The sequence below is a fragment of the Blennius ocellaris genome (genome assembly GCF_963422515.1).
Source record: "Blennius ocellaris genome assembly, chromosome: 5".
NCBI classification, from domain to species: Eukaryota; Metazoa; Chordata; class Actinopteri; order Blenniiformes; family Blenniidae; genus Blennius; species Blennius ocellaris.
Genome location: NC_137654.1, coordinates 25,424,556 through 25,450,002, shown reverse-complemented (window position 1 = coordinate 25,450,002; position 25,447 = coordinate 25,424,556). Strand labels below are relative to the sequence as shown.

General features: G+C 40.4%; 4 protein-coding genes across 6 annotated transcripts; 1 reads left to right on the top strand and 3 right to left on the bottom strand.

Annotated features, from left to right (window-relative positions):
* Positions 1–3,192: 3,192 nt before the first annotated feature.
* Positions 3,193–5,619, bottom strand: LOC308130539 (chemokine-like protein TAFA-4; the record flags this gene model as incomplete). Its single annotated transcript, XM_080496942.1, has 3 exons — positions 3,193–3,341; positions 3,578–3,733; positions 5,514–5,619. 3 exons carry the CDS (start codon positions 5,617–5,619, stop codon positions 3,193–3,195), a joined length of 411 nt encoding a protein of 136 aa, XP_080353068.1.
* A 2,828-nt stretch (positions 5,620–8,447) lies between these two features.
* On the bottom strand, positions 8,448–15,607 carry LOC308130949 (NEDD8-activating enzyme E1 catalytic subunit). 3 transcript variants are annotated; one of them, XM_080497487.1, is made up of 19 exons: positions 15,565–15,597; positions 15,424–15,462; positions 14,996–15,046; positions 13,912–14,035; positions 13,718–13,798; positions 13,514–13,596; positions 13,244–13,324; positions 13,071–13,114; positions 12,914–12,978; positions 12,644–12,799; positions 11,779–11,881; positions 11,559–11,669; positions 11,404–11,457; positions 9,952–9,988; positions 9,779–9,860; positions 9,600–9,700; positions 9,440–9,503; positions 9,294–9,348; positions 8,448–9,198 (listed from the first exon to the last, which is right to left on the bottom strand). In XM_080497487.1, the coding sequence occupies exons 4-19, from the start codon at positions 14,032–14,034 to the stop codon at positions 9,110–9,112; spliced, it is 1,329 nt and encodes a 442-aa protein (XP_080353613.1). In that variant the 5' UTR covers position 14,035; positions 14,996–15,046; positions 15,424–15,462; positions 15,565–15,597; the 3' UTR covers positions 8,448–9,109. The 3 variants fall into 3 exon arrangements, with proteins under 3 accessions (XP_080353613.1, XP_080353611.1, XP_080353612.1); XM_080497485.1 differs by lacking the exon at positions 14,996–15,046 and having other exon boundaries at positions 15,565–15,607; XM_080497486.1 differs by lacking the exon at positions 14,996–15,046 and having other exon boundaries at positions 15,400–15,462; positions 15,565–15,589.
* Positions 15,608–16,626: 1,019 nt separating this feature from the next.
* LOC308130186 (PRA1 family protein 3-like) lies at positions 16,627–21,312 on the top strand. Its single transcript, XM_080496403.1, has 3 exons — positions 16,627–16,867; positions 17,826–18,043; positions 19,930–21,312. Exons 1-3 carry the CDS (start codon positions 16,686–16,688, stop codon positions 20,103–20,105), a joined length of 576 nt encoding a protein of 191 aa, XP_080352529.1. The 5' UTR covers positions 16,627–16,685; the 3' UTR covers positions 20,106–21,312.
* Positions 21,313–22,204: 892 nt separating this feature from the next.
* Positions 22,205–24,996, bottom strand: lmod3 (leiomodin 3 (fetal)). The gene is made up of 3 exons (XM_080496402.1): positions 24,602–24,996; positions 22,854–24,470; positions 22,205–22,663 (listed from the first exon to the last, which is right to left on the bottom strand). Exons 1-3 carry the CDS (start codon positions 24,887–24,889, stop codon positions 22,616–22,618), a joined length of 1,953 nt encoding a protein of 650 aa, XP_080352528.1. The 5' UTR covers positions 24,890–24,996; the 3' UTR covers positions 22,205–22,615.
* Positions 24,997–25,447: the final 451 nt, after the last annotated feature.

Genomic DNA, 25,447 nt, shown 5'->3' with positions numbered 1-25,447 from the left:
GTAAGGTGTGGACTTCTCCGAAGGGATCTGACCTCTTTAGGAAAAAAAAAAAAGAACTCAGTAAGCAGAGGGACAGCGTCTCCTACAAATGCTAGATAATCATAAATTTCTTAGTATTTGAGGTCTTCTGCTTTGATCGCCGACGAGAGTCACAAGTCACCGACTGGATCCACTCTCAGCGAGCTGAAAATCCACAAAATCTCTTTTTAAGTGTCTGCCAGCAGGCCCATCCAAACTTTGATTGAGTGCATCACAATGTGCTCGGCATATCAAGCGCCAACACAACGATACAGGCCGGAGCCGGAGCCAGAGCCGGGGCCGCCGCCACTGGGGCTGAAAGGGGGTGTGACATCATTTCATCTTGCTGATAAATCGTCCACTCAGCGGGATTAACACGGAGCAAAACTGTTCCAAGACAAAAGTGAATTTAAAATAATGACTTCTCGCGGTTGGAAGCCCGGCCAGAACATATCTAATTAGATCAGTATTGTTCCATCCGACGCCGTCCTCGGAGTCCAGCGTTATCCATGTTGAAGTGCAGCGGGCCAGGGCGGGTTGGCGCCGATTAGCGCCGCTACCGTGCCACCTAACATTCAACACAAAAATGAAGGAGAAAATGATTGGTTTTGCTCATTTACATCACAATGATGTTTGTTGCCTGCTATCTTTGATAAAGGACTTTGAAAATGTGACGTGAGGTTTGACTGAACCAAAGTCACAAAATAAAAGCAATTTTTAAAAAGGAAGTTCAGATAAAAAAAAAAAAAAAAAGCACAGAGAGTTTGGATTGAATGCGATCATGTGAATCTATATAATACAGTAAAAAAATGTAGACAAAAAAGTTATGATGTCAGGCCACGATTTTAACAGATGCAATAGTTGCACACTGTCGTTTGAGATTTGCTCACCAGCACCTGTCAATAAATATAATCTCTGCTTCTGGATTAGATGTTGGCATTGATGATTGTTTTAAAGGAAGAAATACAGGTTATCTGATAATTAGCCAAATTTACCAGTATGAGCCTTGCTCCAGATGTCAGTCTTGCTTTACATACAATCTATGTAATGTGAAGTTCAACTTCTGGCAGAGTAAGATTCACACATTTGATTAGTTTTAATGCCCTTCCTCAAGAAACCGGAGGGATTGGGACTCAAACCTTAAAAACGCATAATAACCAGGTGGTTCTCTAACCTTTCCCTGATTTGATTTCCAAATAGCATTTATATGGCGGGTCTCATCTGGTTTCTGATGATGTAGAGTTAATCATCAAATCACCATGATCACCATGGTCAGGAAACATTCATTTATGATGTTTTAAGCAGTTACTTCTGGAAGAGAGATGCTTGAGCATTAGAGAGGAAGGCTGGAAAAAATATAATTTAATATTTTCCAGAATGCCTCTTCTTTTGAAATTGATTGAAATTTAATTGAAAACATTGAAAATAACATTTTCTGGAAGACCATTTGAGTGTTTCTAGTGAAATGACCAGCTATATAATGGTTATGACAGACAAGGCAGTTGTATTGATACAAGAGGATTCTGAAATAAATGCTGCCCATTAGTGATTATTAATTCATTCACCAAATGGATAAACTATCATACTTTACTGTGAAATACACGAATTTCAGCACTGCGTAAAAAAAAAAAAAAAAAAAAAAAAACTGCTTCTCAGCTTGAGAGAAAAAAAAGAAGCATGTTTGATGTGTGAGGCTGAGTTTTGAGTCCAGCGTGAGAGTTGGCAGCCCTGCCAAATTGTATATTTCTCTCTGACAAATGTGAGCGACCACAAGAGCTGCTCATGGCTGAGCAAAGCTTTGTGGTAGAAAACAAGTCTTTGCAGAACATTCCACTGGTGCTCAATTGTGATTATAACTTGCAAATATGCAGAAGAAGAGGATGAGTATGTCTCTTCTTCCTTAGGAAAAGTGATTATCGATCCAAACTCCCCCAAACAATGCCTGTAGAGATAATTCTCTCTTGATTGTCTTCTCAACATGAACATAGGTCAAAGGACATCAGCTTGTAGGCCTGTCCATCAGATGCAATTGTTCAACTGTAAATTGTGATGACGATAAATATATTACCTGCACAATCCTGTTAAAGTGCAGCCACGCTTCATAATTTACTCCAGAAATCTCAATATCATTTGAAAGTTAATTGTTATATCATGTTTTGGGGTTGTTGTTTTTTTAACACTCGCGCTACATAAATGAACACGTTTTACAGTGATAATCATGGCAATTATCATTTTTCTTTTAAATCAAAGACCATCTGAACTTCTGAATTATTCCGTGGAGAAAACTATTCAGATGTTTGCAAATAACTGAAAGCTTGGAAAAAATTTAACTTGAGAGTTTTTCAATAAAGCATTTGCTAAATTCTGATCCCAAACATTAAGCGACTGCTCAAGCAATATTTGGATTTATTTATTTTTGCACATCCAGATACAGTGTCTGCTCTATGGAAGTTTAGTCAATTCATCCACGAAAGATCATCTTGAACGATGTGAAGAGTGTCAAATATCAGTTTACGGTAGTTAGAGGGTTGAATTCATCCTAAGTGACGCAGCTGAGAGAATCTGCTTCACTAAAGGCATTCACAATTTTAAACCCTTATGTACAGCATGCACAAATAAAATACTTGTAACAAGTGATTGGACTGTGAGCTGACATGTTTGACACTTGATTGTGATTGCAAACTGATCAAGCAAAAAAAAAAAAAAAAAAAAGGAAAAAGGAAACTTATATTTAAAACAAAACTGCATTTATAAATAAAGTGCGGTTTCCTTTGGCTGTCAGATTTAATTACATGGGTTTTAGTGTTCAGCATTAGTTCACAGCTTATTTCATGTCCGTCCCCTTGGCCTCATCATTCACCAGATTATAGAATTAGGCCTTCTGAGCCTACTGTGCCTGCCGAGAGCAGGAGGGCTGATGTGGCCAATGGGAGCTGTGATTACGCTTGATTGTGGAATCTTTTAGCATCAAAGGAGAGCTTACTGAAATAAAGCTTCACGAAGAGAATTCACAAGTCTGTTGGAGCCAGTTTGCATAAAGGCGGTGCAGTAAAGAAAAGACGGAGGAGATTTAGCGTATGGCTGCATTTAGGCGTCTATAAATTTCCCCCCCGTCTTAAATGAAAGCCATTATGTCTTTTTGCAGGGCTTCTTGTGCACGGCTGTGACTGTGACTCATGCAGGCCTCATGCTCCTCACCTTTGTGGTCTTCACTTTGTTCCCGGAGATGCATGACCAGCCAGTCAGGTCAGGGAGAACTCTGCACTCCTCCCCCTCCAGACAAGGCTCCATTTTACACCACCACTTCTGACGCACAATAGAAGCTGCAGGAGAAAAAAGAAAAAAAGAAAAAAGAAAGGCAGCTGAAGGTCACTTTAGAAAAAAAAAAGTAAAGATTACTTGTTTTGAAAAAAAAAAAATAATAATTTCAATCAGATGGTACAGTCTTTAAAAGCCTCAGCATCAGTGGAGTCTGGTGATACTTCCACGTGAAATAAATTCATGCCATGTCAGACTAGTTTTGTTTGAGGGAGTCAGAAGAGCATCCCGGTCATATTACCTTCCACACAAGAGGGCAGAGCCCTTGTCGTCCCTGCCACCTGTCCCGGGAAGCAGGAGCACTTGACTGTTTGAGAGCGTTCTTCAATCTTGTTCTTATTGCAGCAACGATGAGCAGCAACCACTTCACAAGTTCCTGTCCTCTCCTGTGGTGACCCTGACAGAGAGATGTGGAGGGGGGAGGTGAAAGCTTTTCCAGTTCTGCATCCATTTGGAGGAGACGTGCATGAGGATAATAATTCAAAATGTCATTGTTTTATTTGATTGTACATAGAGGAGGAGGGGGGGGACTACTTTTTTTGGTTTGTTTGGTTTTTTTAAATACAAGTTGAGCACTTTGTTATGGATCATGATGTTGTTGTGTTTAAAGCTATGGCGCCACCAAGTGGATGAAGAGAACCTGGATAAATGCAACAGTGAATGAAAATCATTGTAATGCAACCATCAGCAGCTTGTTGTTTTCAATTATGAGTAATAAAAAGAAAAACCCACATATGCTTCTGTGTCATTTCTCTGAAGAGGTCAAATAAAAGTGAATATCACCATTGATCAAGTATGATTCATGAGGCCAAACAAAACCCTATTGTATTATTGTTTTTATTTGAGCTAATGTGTCCCCCTAAATGAATTATAAAGCAAAATATACTGTATGTGAGATTAAAAGGTTGATTTACTTGAAGTTTAAACTCAAACGTGAATCTAAGCAATCCCAAAACCCTGAAATGGACGGAGCAGTATTAAAGGGGGATAGAATCTAAACTCAGGCAAAAAGAAAATAAATAAATATAAAATTCAAGGTACTCAGTGCACATAGGGAGAAAATACATGAATTCAGGTGTGGCATAAATGTGCAATTTAGAAATACATTACTGGCCTTTTTTTGTATTTCAAGTCCACAACATGGCTGTTGGATAATGTTTTCTCTATTAAATTGAGATTTTTTAGTTTTTTAACTGTACAATTATTTTACATAAAAAAAATTGTTGGATATGATTGTATTCTGACACTGGCATGGAGTGATTAGCACTCCCACCTGACAACAAGGAGATCCCGGTTTATTTTTGTGCTTTCTGTGTGGAGCTTGCATGATCCCCCAGTGCATGTATGTGTTCTTCCAATAGTTACGATTACTGATAAAGTCACACCACATCTGAAGACATTAGGTATGTTTAAGGAGAAGCACAGGAATGCAACGATTAGCACTCATGCCTCACAGCAAAAATGCGGGGAGGCTTTTCTACAGTATGTTAAGTTTGCATGTTCTTTCTATGTTGGGTTTTCTCCAGGTACTCCAGTTTCCCCCGTGTGCAGTGTCAGCTAAAAAAAAAAAAAAGCAGCAGCCACTCCAATTCGAATTACCGGTATATGTATTAGAAAAAGATGGATTTCCCAAGTCCATCAGTTCTTCACTTTTCAAACAGACTCCAAAAAAAGCGAGAAACATTTTATAGCACTCATAAAAAAAATACTTGAAAATGGAAAATGTGACAGTTATTTGAGGATATTTGGAGTTTAAAGAAACTCTTTTATGTTCCATTTATAATGTATGCTCAAACTGACCGGTATCCATATTATCGAATTGCTACATCATAACTTCTTCAAACCAAACAAATCTTTCAATGAGTTCCTTTAGAACATTGCAGATACACTATTGGAAAAACGAGAACTGGAGTTTAATTACAGCTGCACAAACCAAATTTCTGCAGATTTCAAATATATAATCCAATCTAATAAAATTGGCTGTGGAGAGGCGTTTCCCCACCACTTTCGATCGGCTAATGCCAAAGCTCTGAGCATCACCAAAAACATTTGCATCATCCACTAATTAAAACCTAATGGGTCTGTTAGTGTTGTAACTTTGATTATGATCTGTGTCAGACCAACGGTGACCAGGAGCCATAATGAGTCCCACTGGTCTGGTTGGGCCTGAGACCCACCTGTCTGTCCTCGGGAGCTTTGGTTGCCAGTGGACACTAGCTGGATGCAGAGGAGGAGGAAACCCCAGTGTAATGGCTGTGTCATCATCATCATCATCATCATCATCCTCGACTGGCCTGTGAAAGGAAAGTAAGGAATCATGTAAAGTGTTTTCCATAAACCATGTTGCCATTGAGTGAATTAACATGGCCTATCAAATGTCAACCCTCGGCGTGTTTTCTCAATCATTAAACTCATCCAGCTTGAGCAAAGACAAATGAGGAAAAGCTGATGAAAGCCTGTTCGTGTGAAGGAAAATGGGACCTTGCTCTTCTTTCCTGAGTCATTTTATCCTTTCGGCTGTGAACATCTGTGTGCAGAGCTAAACTCTCTCCCAAAACAAGCTGAACTCCAGATGAGTCACAGGCAAACGCAGACATCGAGTTTTACTTCAAATTACAGCAGTAAATTCTCCAAAGGAAATGGCAACAGATTGTAAAACCTCATTGCACTGCTTTGACTTTGAGGTGTTTTCATTCATCACTTCACCCTTTGTCTGTAAAGTTTACGAGTGCAACTATTATTGTAATTGCTCCTCCATCCAATAATCACTTTCTAAGTTGTTTACTCCATAAAACTGCTTTTTATTTTTAAATGGTCCCCTCACAGAGAAGAGATCAAAAATAAACTAGCAAAGCCTATGTCACATTGGTCCTTATGTTTAAAAGGTTGGGGATAAAGCAACACAATGAATCAGAAACTGGAGTAGTAGTCTGCTATTTAGCAATACTTTTACAATATTTCAAAACATTTTCATGACGATAAATAGTTTGTTATTAAATGACACAATGTCTGCAATGGGGCCTGATTTAGTTACAATCAAATGTAGAGAAAATATATAGCATTAAATAGAAATAAATACTTTAAATGTTTAATAAGGTGACATTGTAATAAAACATGCATAGCTTAGAAAGCATTACACAAATGTTAAAACCAACTAGCATACATTATTAAAAACAAATATATATTTTATCTCAAAATGGATCTATTGCTCATTATTAATAAAATCAAAGCATTAAAAGCCATCATCATGTTAAAATCTGTGTTTTAACACTAGTTTAATTGCAATTTTTTTTGTGTCATTCGGTCACTTACTTGGAGCTCAGGTTATGGATGTGCATGATAAACCACAGATAAATCCTCCATCAGTCTCACACTGTATTGCTGCAGCAAAGACAGGAAAGTTTATAACAAATCCACTTTGTTCCTGAAGTCTTCAGCCTGAAATGAGAAGGGGGGTGAAAAGAGGGGAAAGTGTCGCCTCGGTGCTCCTGCTGATTACCAGTCAACACGTCTCCCTGCTCCTTCACAGCTCAGCTGCTCTCCAGGGAGTTTCTGCACACTTTCCTTACATTTCAGCTTGGAGATGCCATGTGAGAGATATGTTGTGTGAACGCAGTGCGGGACGAGCATGTCAGCCCCCCCCCCCCCCCCCCCCAGGAAAATTAAAGCTCAATCAAGACAGAAACCATCTGTCTCCTGGACAATATGTGGCCACAAGCCACTTTCATTAGTGCCATAAGAAGCTTAAAGTGAGTATTGAGTTGCTGTCACACAGTGGATAAACTGCATCAGGAGGCCCAGACCTCTGGCTTGCTCTCTAAACACCTTTTGTTTTTTTCTTTGCAATTTTCTCATAAGAAACAAACAGAAAGCTGTTTTATTCATGCTGCCAGTATGGCAAGCAGGAAAATGCGCACGCACTTGGTGTTGTCTTGTCCTTTGTGTACATTACATTGATTTACATTCATTTCCTGCAGACAACTTTTCTAATCCTGACCCTAATGGGCATCGTCTGTGCTGCTTTATCCAGTTCGGGGTCACGAGGTGCTGGAGTTGGCAGGAATTGTGGGAGGAGTCAAAGGGGGGACCAACCTTGATTGAGATTGGTTAAACCCCTGATGACACTATATAGGGCTTGATTTCTTATTGTGTTAAAAAAATGTATGGAGAGAAATGACAGATTTGCTTCACTTCTGAGCCGTCATTCCAGATATGGGGACAATTATTACTATTAAAAAACCATTAGAAAGTGAATTTGGCATCATATGATCCCTTTAAAGGCGGGATTTAGCAAAGATAGAAACAGTTCTCAAATGTTGCCATACCTTTTGGGTATACTAAATTGGTTTACATTCATTTCCTGCCTACGTTAATTCAACCGTAACAACTATTTGCTCATACTAATACTAACCATAATATTAACCTAAAGTTGACTTTCTCAGTCTGATCTTTGTTCAGTTTGTATGATTTAACAAGTGCTCCAGAAGGAAATACAGATGTTGTCCATATTTCCGTTCCCAAAATGTGAGCGCAAGCCAATGCATGAACAGGGAGAACATGCAAATTTCACACAAAGAATGGAATCGAACTAAAAATGCGATTGCTGTGAAGTGAGAGTGCTAACCACTACATTACGTGGACCCGAGAACCTTAAAACACCTCACATCATCATCCATGTCCTCAGAAGGATATGTCCCCATAATATGAACACGTAAAGAGATGTAATTAATGTAGAGATGTAAGAAATTATAAATTTATATGCATACACACTCAAATTTTAAATCAACTTAACAGAACTCAAAAATGCTTCAATGATTTCTTAAGGGTCATAACGTCACACTTTCCAGTGACTTCATATTGATCATTAAATACTGACTTCAGCAACTCCCACCCATTGAAGCCATGAAAGTTTTAAACTTGTTTACGGTTTAATAGGTTTAATTAAGAGGAACCAGATTTTTCCTGTCAGCTTGAATAACCAAGAAACAACATGGATTTCAAACGTCATACGCACACTGCAGGTGCCCCAGCGGAGAGGCCGGTCTTATTAGATTTCACTGTGCCGTGCTGTTTGAATTTGCAGTTTATTAAAAGATTTTGAAAGCATTATCTTTGCCATACATCATGGCTTCCTGTGAGATTTTACGCTATGTCATGGATAAATGAATATAGAATGTACAGTTACCCTGTTGTAGATCCACCCTTTTATCCAACTCAGACTGATTTTAACCGACGAGGGATAATACTCAAATGCATGTTTTGCTTTTTTTTGGACTGTCAGGGAAAACCACATGCACACAGAGAGGAAACATGCAAAAGTGCACATAAAATCCCTCAAACCTAGATTGAAGGTGGAGTACTTTATGACCGTGAGAAGACGTGTTCACCTCTACAACACTGTGAGGTTTTCTGCCTTGTTGTTCGTACATGAAAGAAATGACAAGATTGTGAAAGAGGCATCTGTATCGTAATTCTTCAGCGTATAGTGCACAATGTTATCTGATTGAAATCACTACATTATATGCCAACAAGAAACAAAATGCACAAATAAGTAAACATCACTGATAGGAAAAAAAAAAAAAAGGAAGATATTAAATCTTTAATACAGCGACCAGTCGTGTGTCCCCCCCAGAAGAGAGGCCTCACTCTTCATATTTACATCGTCATGATGTCAAATGTGCAACTGCGACATCACAGTGAGCCTGTGGCGCAGCGTCCAGTTTGAATTCAGATGCGTCAGTGCTGTTTTGTTTTTGTTTTTCCAAACGGAGGCTCAAGCTGTGAAGTTGAGCTTGAAGAGAACCGTCTGGGGTGTGGTGACGTCGGCGACGGCCAGTTCCTGTCCATCCGACAATCCCAGCTCTGCAACAAGAGGAGAAAAAATACTTTTTCACATGCTTTGTTTGGGGAGTGGAGACAAATCATGTTTACAAAGATGCACAACCTCTCCTTCTCACCTTTTAAAGTTTTACAGAGGTTTGGTCGGGTCCGTTCCTCGATGGATTTAACAGACTGGGACAACAAAAAAGAAACAAATGGATCACAGTTAAAGTAACTGGAACAAATGATCTTGCAGAGATAACTGTAAGGTCGAAATTATCACCTGCAAGTACAGTGTCTTGTTCTTCCCTTCCAGAGTTGTGGTGATGGCCGGCGATTTCATTTGTCTGGAAAATTAACAGCAGGCGATTTCGATGCGATGGTTGATTTTTTTTTTTTTTTTAATCTGCAAGTCTCACTGTGAAGCGTGTCTGAGTACTCACAGCGAGGCGTTCTCTGTCAGGTACTCCAAGACCTCCTGTAATTTGGCAGAAGGAGGGAACTGAAGGTCCTGAGGCACCTGGCTGCACGCCGAGCAGTTTTCCTGTCAGTCAAAAAGGTTTCAGATTACATGTCGCATTATGTGCGCGGAGAAAATGTGCGACGACAGAATCATACCAACCTTTCGCTCAGCTTCGAACGTGTATGTGTACAGTCCATCCACGTCGTTGAAGACAAGGTAATTGTTTAAAGGAATATATGCGCTGGAAAATAAACGAGATAATTATTTTTATTTGACAAATCAAACTGCCTCGAGTGAGAAATTGTGTGCATGAATGTGTTGGTGCAACCGACCTGGTGGCAATTTTAAAAACTTCCAGAGCGCACGCAGCTAAGAGAAAGACAAGCAAAAATAACTAATGTTAGATTAATTGTTGGAGGAACAAGTGGAGTGAAGTAATTTAGCTTTTATGGCCAGACAATGATTGCGCGATTCTGCACCTTCTTCCGAGATAATCTTCACTTTCAACACCTGTCAGTTCCTCAGGATTACTGTTATCACTGTGCATGTTTGGTGCTGAGAAACTCATATTGCACATGTGTCACACGCTGTGCTTGGAGGATCATACTGCTAAAGTGCTGGATTCCACTGTACTGACTTGTATACAAACCTATAAAACTCTATTTCTCTCTACGCATCATGAACACCTGGGAATTACAGTCATCACACACAGGCATGCCAAATCACGTTATGACTAACTTGGAATTTCTCATGAGAGAGAAGGGAGAAGAAAAAAAGGCAAATGTGAAATTGAAACTGCTACAGCGTCTCCTTTCAGACTTCTGTTGACAAAAGCCTCTCGCTTCTGGCACTGAAGAATTTCTGCAAAAATCAGCATTCATGTTTTACTGAAGTTGAGAGCAAATATTACTTCACATGCTATGAGGTACAGAATAGAATAGAATAGAATAGAATAGATTTCTTAATCCCAGAGGGACATATTTTAACCAAGAGGTGGAGGTGCCTGCCATATGCACGCTGTAAGGTGCTCTATCCAGTCATTTGGAGTTCAGAATCTTGCTCAAGGACACTTCGACATGTTGATGCTTCCATATTGCGTCACTGAAAGCACTGCGACGCCTGCTTCTGCTTTTCAGTGTTGTGTAGTTCCCTCTGCTCCCAACAGCAGTTACGTTAATGACTTTTTGAGTTATTCACAGTCATTCTATTGGACTGTTTTCATTTGCAGAGACGTCTTTCTTCCATACTGTTATTGATTAGCATTGTTGATGTTTTGGCCTTTTTCAATGTTAACTAATGAAATTGATCCATGCAGCTCTATTTATCTTAAAAATGCAGTTTGTATTATATTATATTCACAGGGTGCTGGCTAATAGCAAGAAGAGGCAATCCAAAAAACAGGCTTGAAGGTGGATCAGTGACTCTTAAATTGTCCTGGGTTTGAAAGTATGTGTGTGTGATTGATTGTCTCCCGATGTTGATCCCACAACCATAATTGGAATAAAGTGTGAATGGATGGAAAGACTTTGGATAAAAGACTAAGAGTCAAAACAAGAGTGGTTACTCAAAAAATGACGACGCCCAACAAGAGTGAGTGAGTGGGACGTTTTGTTGTAAAGATTGGCTTCTACAGTCAGTGTAAAGTGCAAAAGTGCTGCACAAGAACTGGTACTCTGACGGTGAAAGCAGGTGGTTTACCCAGTCATCCACTGGTCTTTTCACACATTTTATGAATACACACCAGCTCTGGACAGAAAACTCAAAAACCCTTTCTTGAATCGTACCAGCAATAACAGCATTCGTCGAAGCCACAGCAGGAATAATCCTCTTCACAACCCCTGAGCAACAAAAAGAAAAAAAAAAAGATGTGAGTTCAGTTTCAACACGGCGCCACAGAGAGCTGTGAGAGTTGGTGAAAACGTCAGTTTCGCGGGTTTACCTTGAGTGAGTCTGTACGTCACTCCTGTGATTTTAAACTCTGCAGCTCTTTCTTGGGATCGATCGAACACCCACTGGATGTGCTCCGGATTGTCTCCGTCTAAACTCGTCTCTGACGGAGAAAAAACACCCCGATAATTAAAAGCTCCTCGACCACAACGGACGGGAGGAGTTGCGATTACTGGCGACGAGTCAAAAAAGACGGGACTATTTCAGGATACCTCCAAATGGCTTCTCTTTGGGCCACTGTAGGATTCTGGCATATTCAATGCAGTGTTCTGGTAACCTCGGCATTGACGCAATGGTGCACATCGGGAAGTTGATCTGTGGGAGATAAAGTCTAATTCAACATTGTGCAGATGCATTTAAATGAGAACTCAAAGCCAATTATTGGCTCTGCGTAATTGAGACAACCTAAAGACTAAGATAGGGACAATACATTTTACAGTTGCAGTTTAAATTATCAAGTCGGACCATAAAACACATTTCCTCAGTGAGCTGCCTCTTCTATCCTGACAGGCTCTTTTTCTGTGTAATTCGATAGTTTTTACTTTTATTATACTTTTGGGATCAATACGGGCTGACTTGGGGTGACGGACAGCTCGTTAGTCCATCACAGTTCAAACACAGAGACAATCACACTTGAGGACAATTCAGGGAGCTTTGGCCACCGACCACATTCAAGTCAACCTGGTCGAGTTTGAGGTTGGCTGAATGAAACTAAAAGGAGGTGATCTGATGAGGTGGTGTCAGAATGACATGAATACGGCATGAAAGCGATCAAACGGGTAGTCTGGTAGTCATGGAAACATGATGCTCCACCCTGTTATTGAAGTGTTTTGTCACGAGAGAAAAGCTGCACCAAATTCACCAAAAAACCTGAAATGCAAGTTGTTTTTCTTTTTGTAGAGGAAACTGGAGTAAGTGGAGAAAACCAGTAAACTCCACACAGAATAGCCAGAGCCGCAACATCACTGTGACATCACAGCGTGTGCATCACAGACACCACAAAAAGAGGAGCTCAATAAGTAAACATAGTTTCAAAGAAAAAGAAAATGGTAAGACGTGTCAACTATTCTGTGGTACCTGAGGCGGGTACAGCTCCAGTGTGCAGTCGATACACGCGGTCATGCCGGGCAGAATGACACGAGCGTTTCCCTTGAACCCCTCTGTGCCTCCATCGATGAGGGGGATGATGGAGCTGGGATCCAGGACGCCGTCTTCATAGCTCAGGAGAGAGATCTGGAAAAGGAACAGTAACCACCGTAACTGGCCTTATGTTCACTTACTTTGTTTCGTACGTTTGAGTAAAGCAAACGCGTGTCAATGAAAGACAACGCTGGAAAACATCCCTACCAGCATCCCGTTCATCCAACGTCGGGCGATGATGGAGTCCAGTCCACACACGATGATGTGAAACTCTGCAAAATGGTGCACAATTTCATGTTGACTTGAGTGTTTCTCCTGTAAATATCACTGATATCTGTTACCATTTGGAAGGGAACACACTTACGCCTGTAAAAAGACTCATCAAAATCTTGGATCTTCTTAAAGTGACTGTGTTTTTTTAGATAATTAAGAAAACAGAGCAAAAATATTTGATACATTTTAGATCAAATTCACCAAATTTTTTGTGCATGTGTTTTTTTTTTGTTTTTGTTTTTTTAAGTGAACAGAAAAGGATACGGGACAACTTTACATCCGGGAACACGACCGTTAATGAAATCAGCTGCCACATCTGCCTTTGGTCGACCAACATCTTTGGGCCTGAATGGATAAATAAACAAATATACAGGTATTTGTTCACAGGCTACTTTTATGACAGCAACAGTTTAACCAACGTATTTTCTAAATCAAAGAAAAATGTAAAACTGCAAAGAATAAAGATGAAATACATTTTGAATGTGTCCAGTGTTGAATTCCAGTCAAAACTAGAACTCTAGAGATAGAACCCACCTGAAAAGAAACTGCCTGTTTAGGTTGGAGACATCAATAGTGTCCATGTCAACCACATGAATGAGGCGAAACCCGGAAAGTGCCTGAGGGGGGAAAAAAAAAGACAACATGACAAAATATCCAACACGGTAGAAACTGTGGACTTTCATTCACTTTACAAAGAATGAGGAACATTTGTGTAGCATAGATAAAAGTGTTAAATACCAGGTTTTTAAGAAGCTCGCACCCGAGTCCTCCTGCACCGATGACCAGTATCTTGCATGTCTCCAACAGAAACTGCAGAGACTGACGTGAAAAGGCAGTATGAGGGTTAAATAAGTGCTTAAAAGAAAACATAAGCATCCCTTTAATCTGACAGTGTTTCGAGTATCATTCAAAAATGTTTCTGCGTCCGTCACCTCGGTGCTCGATTCAAAGTCAGGATGGGTGAAAGGGCCGGGTCTCTCCAGAAACTTCCTCACATGGTTCCACCGGCCGTCCCAGTCGCAGCCACCATCCCTGTGTCCGGCATCTACAGCCATTCTACACACAAGACACACCAACATGCACCAACCTTTAGTTGGAGTCCATTCAGAACAAAACAAGAATAAACTGCTTTTCAATTTAGTTCAGTTTAAATACACGTGTTTGCAAGAAGCTCCGACTGCAGGTTCTGAGTTTCTTCAAAAAATTATTGAGAAGCCATTTTCTGCAGGCGTTTTTATTTAAGGAGTCATTTGTTTTGTGTTGCACTGCTTCTTTGCATCCTGTTACTTTTACTTTTCAGCTCAAATGTTTTTCTTGCCTCTAATTAATTTTTATCCAATTTTTTTTTTTAAATTACCGTTCTAATTGTAAATGTCACAATACTCATTTGTTGGTGTGACCCACTTTGAAAAAAAAAAGTTGGCATGTGCAATGAACACTTATTAAAAAATGTTCCCCTTTCTTAAATGCTGTAGAATTGTTCAGTCGTAGATGTTTGTGTGTTTTTGTTTATTTTTACATTAATATAGAGACTTGTTAAGGGCATGTGGTTTTCAGCATTGACGAGGAGATCTGCAGAAATGTTTTGCAATGACAAAGATTTATTCTCAAAGTGAAATAATACAACAATGCAGTTCTAAAAATTAGTTATGAAATTAAGACAATGCTTTATTTAAAGAAAATCCTCCAAACTGCAGTACTAAAGGTTATTATGATGTCTTACAGTGTTTGCAGGTGTCACATAGTCCCGTCACTGTGATGAAGATGTGTACCCCAATTCCTTTACCAACAATGCAGATCTATATCTGAAATTCCTCTTTGGCATGACAGTGGGCCTTACCTACAGTATTCTTGTAGCTAATTCTCTATTTATAATAATATAATATTTACTTTTAGGCATACAAAATATCATGCATGCACAAGATCCCATGTTGTTTAAATTATGTTTTGCATATATATATATATATATATATATATATATATACACACACACACACACACATATATAACATGTACCTATGTGTTTGATGTGTTCTTCATTCCCAACAATGATTTTTCAGCAGCAGTCTGTATGTATGAAATCACTATGAACAACATTGAATTTGTATTTTAGGTTTTCTGGTATTTTCTAGATTTTAAATCCTCTCTTAGAATTAGTGTGTTGCGTTTAAGGGACACAGATATCACGTTAATATCTTAAGTCATGTCAGATTTCCGTTTTTAAGCACGACCATAACACCGCAGCTGCTTCTCAGCACGGTATTTATGATGTAAACGGATACGTGGTGAGTCAGGGTGTCTTATAATAACAGCTATCGGGCTTTCCGAGGCTGGCTCTGGATGAAAATGTTTGTTTTTGTGTCTCCTGGCCCAGCAGTCGCTGCTCACTGTGCAACGCAAACCTGCTGCCAGTCAGAGACCTTCATTTAGCATTCGTCACTAACTTCTCAGTCAGGTCCTCTATTCGCCTTCTTTTCTTCTCCCTGGAAGAAAGGAATGACAAGGGGTTTAAACGGGACATTGTGGGGCCCAAACGCAGCGGTTAAACGGTAGTAAAATGAGATTTTCCGTTCATTGAGACTTACGGCTCCTCGGCATCCGCCATACTTTCACGGTCCCATGTCCTCGATTCAGTGCGGTGCGTTCACGAGCGTCGGAACTGCGATTCACGCTGCGTCTGCACGGCCCCGAGCACAGGCATAGATATTTTATATATATATATTTTTTTTATATATCTATGAGCACAGGAAGGGTTAAAAATAGGGGGGGGGGGGATACAATGAGAAGCACAGAAACCATGACAACCGCCACAAACAATAGATCAAATACAATGATTGCAATATACACAGGAACATGACAAGACATAAAAAATACAATAGAAAAAAATGGAACGTTCACCAACAATCCCAAAACACAAATTGAAATAAAAAATAAAAAAAATATATGGCATGTACAAAAAACTTAACACGCTCACAAGCATGCGAGTTACATTACGTTTATTGCTCCTCTTGGGGAAATTATTTATCTGTAACGTCAGACATGCTTAGTGACAAACACACAAAACATAATAGCCTTTACAAACAACCCAACAAGCAAATAATCACAAAACATGAACAAACGTACAAAAAAATCTTTCTTTTAAACAGCACACACGAAAGCACTGTAAAAACGCGAAATATATTGACATACAAAGAAAAACATCATACTAAAGAGGAAAATATGACATAAAATATACACAGATAAACATGAAAACCATTTCCTTAAACAAATTGAAGAATTGCAATTTACAATACGGAAAAAATATAAGTTTACATGAAATTAGAAAAAGAAAAAAATATTAGAACAAGTGCAGCAAAAAATAGGGGCACATTGGTATATTGGATATTAATATAGCCAGGAACATGTCTACATACATAAGTATGTCGTTGATACATTATTTTTTGATGATAATTTATTAACCATCGTCTCTAAGAAATGACTTCATTTTATTTTTTGTTTAATATTAATATATTTGATATTTTCATATACAAATATGGCTTTTCGAGACGGCAAATGGAAGCGTCTCGACATAGATCTCGCGAGAGTACGTCCTCTCGCGTGGCTTCCCGTCCTCCGGACTGTGACGTTATCCACCGATCTGTCAGAATGTGACGCAGCGTGCGTCGGTTTGTTTGTATCCGTGCCTGCCTGGTAACTTTATGAAGACATGGCAGCGAACATGGAGCTGGCGCCTCTCAGACCGTGGGACGACTTCTACCCCGGGACGGACCGCTTCGCCAAGCCGGAGTTCGGAGATTTGACCAAGTGGAACAACAGAGTGATCAGTAATCTCATGTACTACCAGACCAACTACTTCGCCGTGGCCCTGGTGGTGTTCCTCATCGTTGGGTGAGTCGTGGCAGCAGCAGGCCAGCATCAGATTAATCAGCCCGCATACCTTTGATCCACACCCATCAGCGAGCTATTTCTGTGCTGCGACTGTTCAAGCTCTTCTTCTTTTTTTAAATTATATATATATCCTCTTTGACTCATGTACGTTTAAACCCTGTTTGACCTATAAGCCTTTATCCTAAACACACAGTCACTGTAACATTATGAGATGCTATGGCTGTTTTAAAACATACTGCCTTGTTTTGTGAGGGATCAACCACAAGTCTTCACACAAAAACCCACAAAAATCACCCCTGAGGCGACTACGAGTGTAATCCAGTGTTGCTGCTCATGCGATCTTGATATAAACCTTTTCTCTGGGTAATTTTGTTGATTTGTTTTATGCTTTGATTATGTGATGAGGTAGTGGAAGAAGGAAAAATACAGGAGATTATAAGCTTGGCTGCAGGCTTCTCCACTGCCATAGTTCACACCCTTCTGTTACCTATTGTTGCCACTGCCAGCAGGTTGTGCTGTTGGGGGGGGAAAATACTTGGTGCGTCGGAATAAACTGTATGTAAATGGCGAGGAAAAAAAAGTGGATTGTCACTCATACATACTGAAGATAGTTTCAAGAATTTGAATTGTGTTAATATTGGTATCTATTACAAAAAGGTGAAGAAAAACATCACATATTATGAAATATTCAGCTTAATGAGGCATAAGAGACACAGCAGGTTTATACACTCCCAGAGTTTACGCCTTACAGCCAGCAGGTTGTGTTTCAGAAAGAACATCACTCCTCACGTGACGACTTGTAGGCTAAACTTATATTTAAAAAAAAAAAAAAAAAAAACTATTTGGGATATTTCAGTCTATGCTCAATAAATCTGAAATACTGTAAAAACTGTGGAAATGTAATTTTCTAAGGTGCACCTCTATGCTCAATATGTTCTTCTGATCTCTTCATCTTCAGATTCCTTAACCCTTTTGGCATGTTCCTGGGAGGCACCGTGGTGGTTCTGGTCTTCATGGGATCGGTGTGGGCTGGAGAAAACCAGGCCATCATCAAGAACTTCAAAAAGAAGAGTCCCACTCTGTTTGTCATTATCGTGATGGTCACCAGTTACTTCCTGCTGTCGCTGTGTGGCGGCGTCATGGTCTTCATCTTTGGAATCACTTTCCCTTTGCTGTGTGAGTATCCACATGACACGCGCCCATTATTTAATGAAACAATCTTTATTCCTAGAGCACTTTTCAGACATATAAAGACATAGAGCCAGGTAGTAAAATTATTCAATAAAATGTCACAAAAAAGATCACTAATAAATAATAGGAATTTATTTTGCACCTTTACAATGAAAAGTGAAACAAAATTTAACACAGGTTTAAAACAAACAATACACATCTTTTAATATGCAGACAACAACAACAACAATGGCAAAACCCAACAATCAGTAAATACTCTGATAAGAGATTCCCAGGGCAAGTTTCACAACCTGAAAAGCAACAATCTCCTTCAGTGAAAAGTCCTTTTTGATGCAGCTGACAGGAAACTTGGACAATAAACAGACCCATAAGGAGTTATAACTTCTCGCAAATATGAAGGAGCCCTAATGGTTATGGATCTTAAAAAATAAGCAATAAAGTCTTAAAATCAATTTCAAAACTCGCAAGGAGCCAGTTAAGCAGAGTGAGAGTCTATTTGTGTTTATGTTTACCGACAGCAGAGTAAAAGGAACTGCAGTAATCTGATGTTGGAGCTGCGGATGCATGAAAGGCCTTTTCCAAATCAGTAAAGCGTCGAAACAATCGTTCATAAAAGTCTCAGTGGTGTAAAAATATTCTATAAAAAAAAAAGTGAAATAAAATGCAAATTTCAATTTACAAATAATATATAAGTAAGCAATGGGATGAAATGTCAAGTTTCAAAGCCTCATTGAAAAAGTGATTTATACATTTTGTGTTTAAAAAATATGAATATTAGCTGATCCTCTTTCAAATTACCTCTGGGGGCTTATAACCTGATGGCTGAACAACGAGAGGATTTACAAGTTCACAAACTCAAAGCATTTCTGTCAGGCAGCATGGTGTTATTTACTGTTTTGTGCACTTTTACAATCTGCAGTGATCCGGTAGAGCAGCTCTAACATCAATTCTGACTGTAGTGTTTTTCCTTTCTGGTGTGACGTGGCATCACAGTGTATTAAAAACCTTTCTGCTGCTCAACACTATGATTTCAACAAGGATTATATTGCAGATCTTAAGCAAACCTAAGTATGATCACATTTGTATGGACAAAGATAGATATTACGGTTGTATGTAACGAAGAAGACACGGGTGTGTATTCAGAATAACGTCAGTTTTTCTCAACGTTGATACTCATTGATGAGAGACCACATGTTCTTCTATTTTGATTGAAAGCATTTCATTGTGTTTTGTACTGAGATTAATTTTCCTCTTGGGCTGTGCAGTACAATGCAAACAGCGGTGAGTCACTCACTCTTTTTTTTTTTAATTTTATGGATGAGCAAGGTTTTCCGCTCATTCTGACTCACAGTATGTGAAGTACGACTGATTAGTAGTTACGCACGACACCGATCGAAGCATAAAGTCAGTATTGTGAGCTATACTGTGAACTTGGGGGATCTGCTGTGCATCTATAAATACACTGAGATTCGGAGCGTCAGCAGAGTGGTTTAGATAATTAGTGGGTTGGATCGTCGGAGCAACTGTAGCCGCTCGAACATTGTGGCAGTTTGATCGCATCCCAGCAGGCCCGCCTGCCTGCTCGCCACCGCCGCCTGTGTTGACGGGTTGCCATGGGCTGTTGATTCGGAGAGAACCGCATTTACTAGCTGATGTCATGCATTCAGTATCTGCTTAAAATGGAAATAAAAGATCTGCCCGCCCCCCCCCCCCCCCCCCCCCCCACCTGCTTCAAAGTCTTAGCAGCAGCCGTATCACATTTTGTTTTTCGGAGAATTTCACACGCTTGAGGCGGGAAATGTGTTTGTTTGTTTGTTTTTTGTGCTCGTTGATAAAAGGTTTTAAATGAATTGCTGTTGTGTTTCCCGTAGTAATCCTGATCCATGCCTCCCTGAGGCTGCGTAACATGAAGAACAGGCTTGAGAACAAGATGGAAGGTGTCGGGCTCAAGAAGACCCCGATGGGAGTGATCATGGATCTCTTGGATCAGCAGGAGGAGAAAATAAACAAGATCCAAGATTTCATTGAAGGCAAACTAAAGGATTAAGGCTCCGGCCACAACTGTGCCAAGGGAAGTGGTGTCATACAGTGCAGATTCAAATCTTAGTAGCATTTGCTCCACGTGTCACTATTTTATACCCCCACTCCAAACACAGAAAGTTACTGATATAAGCATTCCCGCCCTGTCTTTCCCCCGCTTTGATTTTATAGGAAATGTGTTCTGATAAACATAGGAACATATTATGAAATAGATACGGAACTGGGTAATGTGTTAAAGATTTACCAAAGGTTTGAGCATTCCTGTCTAAAATCGTCCACAGACGCATCGTTTTCCCTTGTCAACTTTGCACTTTGTTTCCTCATAAATTTTATGACGTCATTTTTCAGCAAACCCCGAAGGGTGAACGTCTGCACAGAAAAAGCTATCGCAGGTATTTGACACCAGTCTAAAATCGTTACAGAAAAGAAATGATTTCCTTTCAGTTCGCTACCTCAGAAGGAGCACGTGTTTCTCTGTTCTCACCAAGTAGACCCACAGTACCGATACACCTACCGAACAGCCGGTGACACACTTTACTTAACAGCAATAACGGTGATCTTTTTAACGACAGGAGCTCTATGAAGACTCATCCGAGACCAATCTGCTTGTAGTGTAGAGGATGTGCTTGTATGGGATGGAGAATACTGGAGAGCAGCACTTCCTGTCTATCCCCCTTTTGGTCACAGCTATGCAAAACTGAAAAAAAGAGAATGGCAAGTGCAGCTTTATTGTTTGATATATACGCCATGTTATGTACACGTTTGTTGTTATTTTTAGTGTGTCTTTATTTTCGTAATATAGCATGCAGAAATGTGTAACATGGCCGCTGGATGCAAAGTACTTAGTTTCTAACCAGGCAGATGTATTGAAGTGTCACTTTAAGAGGAGTAAATACTGAATTAGCCCCCCCCCCCCATATCGCATCTCCTGCCCTTTACAAAAAGCCAAATCAAGTTTGTCAACTGTAATGTCAAGTGCTCATTTTGTATTCTGTTGGGTTTTTTTTTTTTTGGTTTTTTCTGTATCACACGTGCACATTGACGGCAGGTGGTGCATGCTACTTTCCCAATGAGAGGTTGTTCATGTTTTATGGATGCTTTATTATGTGTTCCTGACGTTTTTAATGTGACCTTTTCGTTCATGAAAAATAATGAACTGGAAGTAAAACGTGTCTCTCCACCACAAAAATAAAATGAACTTGACTTGTGTTGCAGTCTGACTTGTTCTTTTATGTTAAATTTCAAGTTGTGATTTCACATGTGTGCTCTTAGAGGGAGTCGGCAGAATGGTGTGGCGGTTAGCACTCTCAGCTCACAGTCAGGATGTTCCCAGTTTGATCCCATTCGACTTGGAGGTCTTGTTTTGTGGAGTTTGAATGTCGTCCTTATGCGCGCATGGGTGTTTGATGTGTGTTATATTAAGCCTTCGCTGAGAGTCAGCTGAGATCGACTTCAGCGATAGTGGTAGATGAAACACTTAAAAATATCTTAGCTTACTACTAATCCTACACTAAAAATGCTTTACAGTTTTCATGACTTAAACGTAAATAACCAGAAGAGCGGTTTTTACCAACTTTCTTCCAAATGAAATTATTAGTCCCATTCAAAATAAATCTTTAAACCTCATTTGTGCCATTTTACTCAGTTTTGTTTTTTTTGTTATTTCCCTCCACAAAACAAACAAGTAAACCTGCATTGAAGGCAGTGAAAACAAATACCTCTCCACATTAATTTAAACTTTCTGTTCTTGGTCTGTTTTTGGATTCATCACCAGATATACCTTTGATATTATATGGGTTGTTACCATAAACTGTGAGATATGTATCCTTTCTTCACGATGTGGTTTATGTCATTTTGTGTAAACAAGGGCTGATGAGCCCCTTCCAGAGCCACGGGGTGCAGACATTGCTTCACTGATTAAATGAACCCACTTTTCTATACATTAAACTTTAAAAAAAAATTTAAACACACATTCCATCAGCGCTCTAGCAATTGGATGCAAAAACTGTAGTAAAAAAAACATCTGGTACATTTGAGTTATAGCTGATAGAGCCTCTTATACAGGGTGAAAGTGATGTTAGATTTTGCAATGAAAAACGTCCCAGGCAAGGTATGCAAGATTTCTTTTTATAGCAAAATGCAGCTATATGAGAATGTTGTGCCAAAGTTGAAATTCATAATCAATCCAGCTCAGTATCCATCCATTTCTAGCACAAAAAAAAAAAGAACGTGTTGCACATTGTGGAAATTACAAAACAATCCTCTGTGAGTTTAAAATATAGCAAAAAAAAGAAACACATTTCAATGTGAAGTCAGTATATGTGTGTTTAAATAACTTAACATCTAATTGTAATAACTTTTTAAATATCGCAACATAAACAGTAAAACAGCGACAAGTCAATATTTTATTTTGAGTGCAGTGACATTGCAGTTCTGTCGTATAGCCTGATGCGCCGTCGCTGTGCGGTGAGTAATACCAGTCATGTGTAGAATTAACACTCAGCTTGAAGCGAAGTCTCAGAGCACACTTGTTTCGTCTGATTCCAGCGCTTTGGGGAGCGGCACCTGCAAGCAGCAGCAGACAGCAGAGTTCAGCTCAGCTCATGAAGTTTTGTATCATTTCATGTCACCCTAAAAACAGTTTACACGCTTCACGTGTGATTAATGCTTTTCTACACAAACTCAACACCGACTGAAAATCCTGACATGATCATTTTGAAGAGAGTTCCTAAACACCACGCTGTTTTGTACTCACAGATTTGAGATAGGCCACGTTGCTCTGCTTGATCTCGTCCAGGAGCTGATCGCGAGGCGTGGGGTCAACCTTCGGCGGCACTCGTCGGCGAGAGACGGGTTTCAGAGTCTTTATCATGTCTTTCAAGTTGGGCTTTTCGTCTCTCGTGTCTGCGTCCTTCACCTTGGGCGTCTTCCTCAGCTGGAAGCTCGGCTTCTCTCCTCTCCTGTCCTCCCTCGGATCAATGTCCAGAAACGGATCTCGTTTTTTGGGAGTCCTCTTCAGCTGGATGTTCTTCAAGGGGTTCTGTGTCACTTCTGTGTTGCTTGGCTGGTTTGTCACTGTGACCTTTTTGGTGATTTTGGTGATTTTGTTGAGTTTGCGCTGCTTTTGCGGTTCTGGCTGCTCTGTTTGATTGTGCGTTTGAGCTGAAGCCTTCCCGTCCGCAGACGGCGGGATAAGTCCGTGCTCCTGTAGCAGCTCTAAAGGAGGCAAGTATCCCAACATCTGGAGTAAACCAGGAGGCAGATTCAGGTTGTTTTCATACATCTCCATCAGCTCCCTCTGCTCCTTCAGCTGCTGCTGCTTCTGCTCCTCCTTCCTCAGCTGCCTCTGGCGGTCCAGATTCCTGGTCAAGATGTTGGTCACCACCATCCTGGGTCCCGGGAGCTCAAAGTGGTAGCCCATCTTCAGCAGTGTGTTGTTGGCCTTGAGCAGGCGGGAGATCTCCATCTCGGCGTGGTGGCCCAGCATGTGCCTCTGGTTGTGGAAGCGCAGCTCAGTGAGGGTCTCGTTGAACTGGAGGCATCGGATGATGGCTACGATGCCTTTGCCGGTTATGAAGTTGGACTCGATGTTCAGAGTCGTGATGCTGCGGTTCTCCCGGAGCATGTTGGCCAGGTTGTAAGCAATGTTCTCATCCACCCCGGTGTTGGCTATGCTGAACGTCTTCACGTGTTTATTCTTTTTCAAGGCATTCACATAGTCCAAGAGCATCTCTTTGGGAATGTTCTCAATGTTGTTGAGGTTCACCTCCGCGATGGAGGGGTTGTTGTTTCGGATCTTGTCCAGAGTTGACTCCAAGTTTGTCTCGTTTCCTGAAGGTCGTGATGTCATTTTCATCGTATTCAGCGTCAGCTTAGGGAGTTTTAACTTATTGATTTGTCTTTCCTCTTTTGGTGGCACCCAATCACTGACTTCCTTTGTCTCTGGCTGCTCTGGAGATTTTTCTGGAGGCAACCCGTTTGTACATGCGTCTTTCTCTTTTTCTTCTTCAGTGTTGTGTTTTGGAGCCGCAAGCGTCTCTTCTGTCACCAGAGAAGGCTGCTGGTCAGTTTTACCTTCACCTTGTACTTCATCTGTGTTTTGCGGAGGCTGTAGCAGATTTTCTGTAACTACAGATTTCACAGGTGGCTTCACCTCTTCCTCATCTTTCACCTCCACTAGTTTGCTCTTTTCATCAACCTCATCAACTTCTTCAATTATCTCCTCAATTATCTCCTCTATAATTTCCTCTCCGTCTGTACAGTCTGTGCCTTCTTCCTCAATCACTTCTTCAATCACTTCATAGACCTCGTATTTCCCGTCACCAGAGTTTTCTTCTTTTTCCTTCTTTTCTGCTTCTGCTCTCAAGGTTTTCTGATGGAAACAACAAATCAGAACATTAACACTATATATGTGATCAAGACCTTTCTTTTCGCATTTTTTGCTCCAATTAAATGTTTTGTTTTTCTAAGTTGAAGTGTACATGTGGGTTTGAAGGTTCCTACCTCGCTGGGCAGCAGAGTCGCGGGCACTCTCTCTTCTTCAAGCATTCGTTTAGACTCTTTCTCCCAATAAAGGTAGTCTACCAGTGATCTGTGGTCAAATGACCCCGTTGGAGGTTTCTCTGTCTGATCCTTCTGCCTCTGTCCCACCGGCACACTTTCATCCGGGGCGATCATCACATCCATTTCACTCTGGAGCTCCTGAAGCTCCTCAGGCGAAAGCATTGCAAGGATCTCGTCTTCATCGATATCCTCTTCATTAAGATCCTCCAGGTCTCTATCGGTAGACATGTTTACGCTGTGATTTCTTGACTCTGTTGATTTCGAGAGGAAGGCTAATTTCAGTCCAATCTGTGACTCAGACGGAGCAAACTGGGAAGCCTCTGACTTTGACTTCTGCCTTGGCCGCATGTGTGGTCTAAAATTAAACTCTGTCAACTTCATGGAAGATATTTAAGCGACACACAGGGGAGAGACATTCTGTGTACAGCCCCCCCCTCCCAGCTGGTCGGGCCATCAGGATCTTTCAGGATGACAGTTGCTTCTGGCGAAAGATAAGTGTAGGATTGATGGCAGCAGGTGGATCATTTTCACAGACACGGTTGGAGGTGTTAAAGTCTTTACTGCAAACAGAGCTCCTCCTCTCGGAGGCACAAACTCTGAAGTGCCACACCATAACACAGAACAAGCCAGAGGAGATGTTTACTTAGGGGAATAGATATTCATAGTTAGAAAAAAAAGATGTATTATTTTTCTCTCTGACTATAAATGGATCATAATTCAAACTATACTTTGACACCAACCTGTAGGGGATTTCTGTTGAGGAGCTAAAAATACAAACTGTACATA

Coding starts and splice junctions, on each gene's coding strand:
- LOC308130186 (XM_080496403.1), top strand. CDS start 16,686: ATGGCAGCGAACATGGAGCTGGCGCCTCTCAGACCGTGGGACGACTTC. Junction 16,868..17,825: donor GTGGTGTTCCTCATCGTTGG/GTGAGTCGTGGC, acceptor CTTCATCTTCAG/ATTCCTTAACCCTTTTGGCA. Junction 18,044..19,929: donor AATCACTTTCCCTTTGCTGT/GTGAGTATCCAC, acceptor TGTTTCCCGTAG/TAATCCTGATCCATGCCTCC.
- LOC308130949 (XM_080497485.1), bottom strand. CDS start 15,584: ATGGCGGATGCCGAGGAGCC. Junction 9,989..11,403: donor GACGAATGCTGTTATTGCTG/GTACGATTCAAG, acceptor TCTTTCTCTTAG/CTGCGTGCGCTCTGGAAGTT. Junction 9,349..9,439: donor ACAAGACACTGTACTTGCAG/GTGATAATTTCG, acceptor TTGTTGTCCCAG/TCTGTTAAATCCATCGAGGA.
- lmod3 (XM_080496402.1), bottom strand. CDS start 24,889: ATGTCTACCGATAGAGACCTGGAGGATCTTAATGAAGAGGATATCGAT. Junction 24,471..24,601: donor CGACTCTGCTGCCCAGCGAG/GTAGGAACCTTC, acceptor TGTTTCCATCAG/AAAACCTTGAGAGCAGAAGC. Junction 22,664..22,853: donor ACGTGGCCTATCTCAAATCT/GTGAGTACAAAA, acceptor TGCTGCTTGCAG/GTGCCGCTCCCCAAAGCGCT.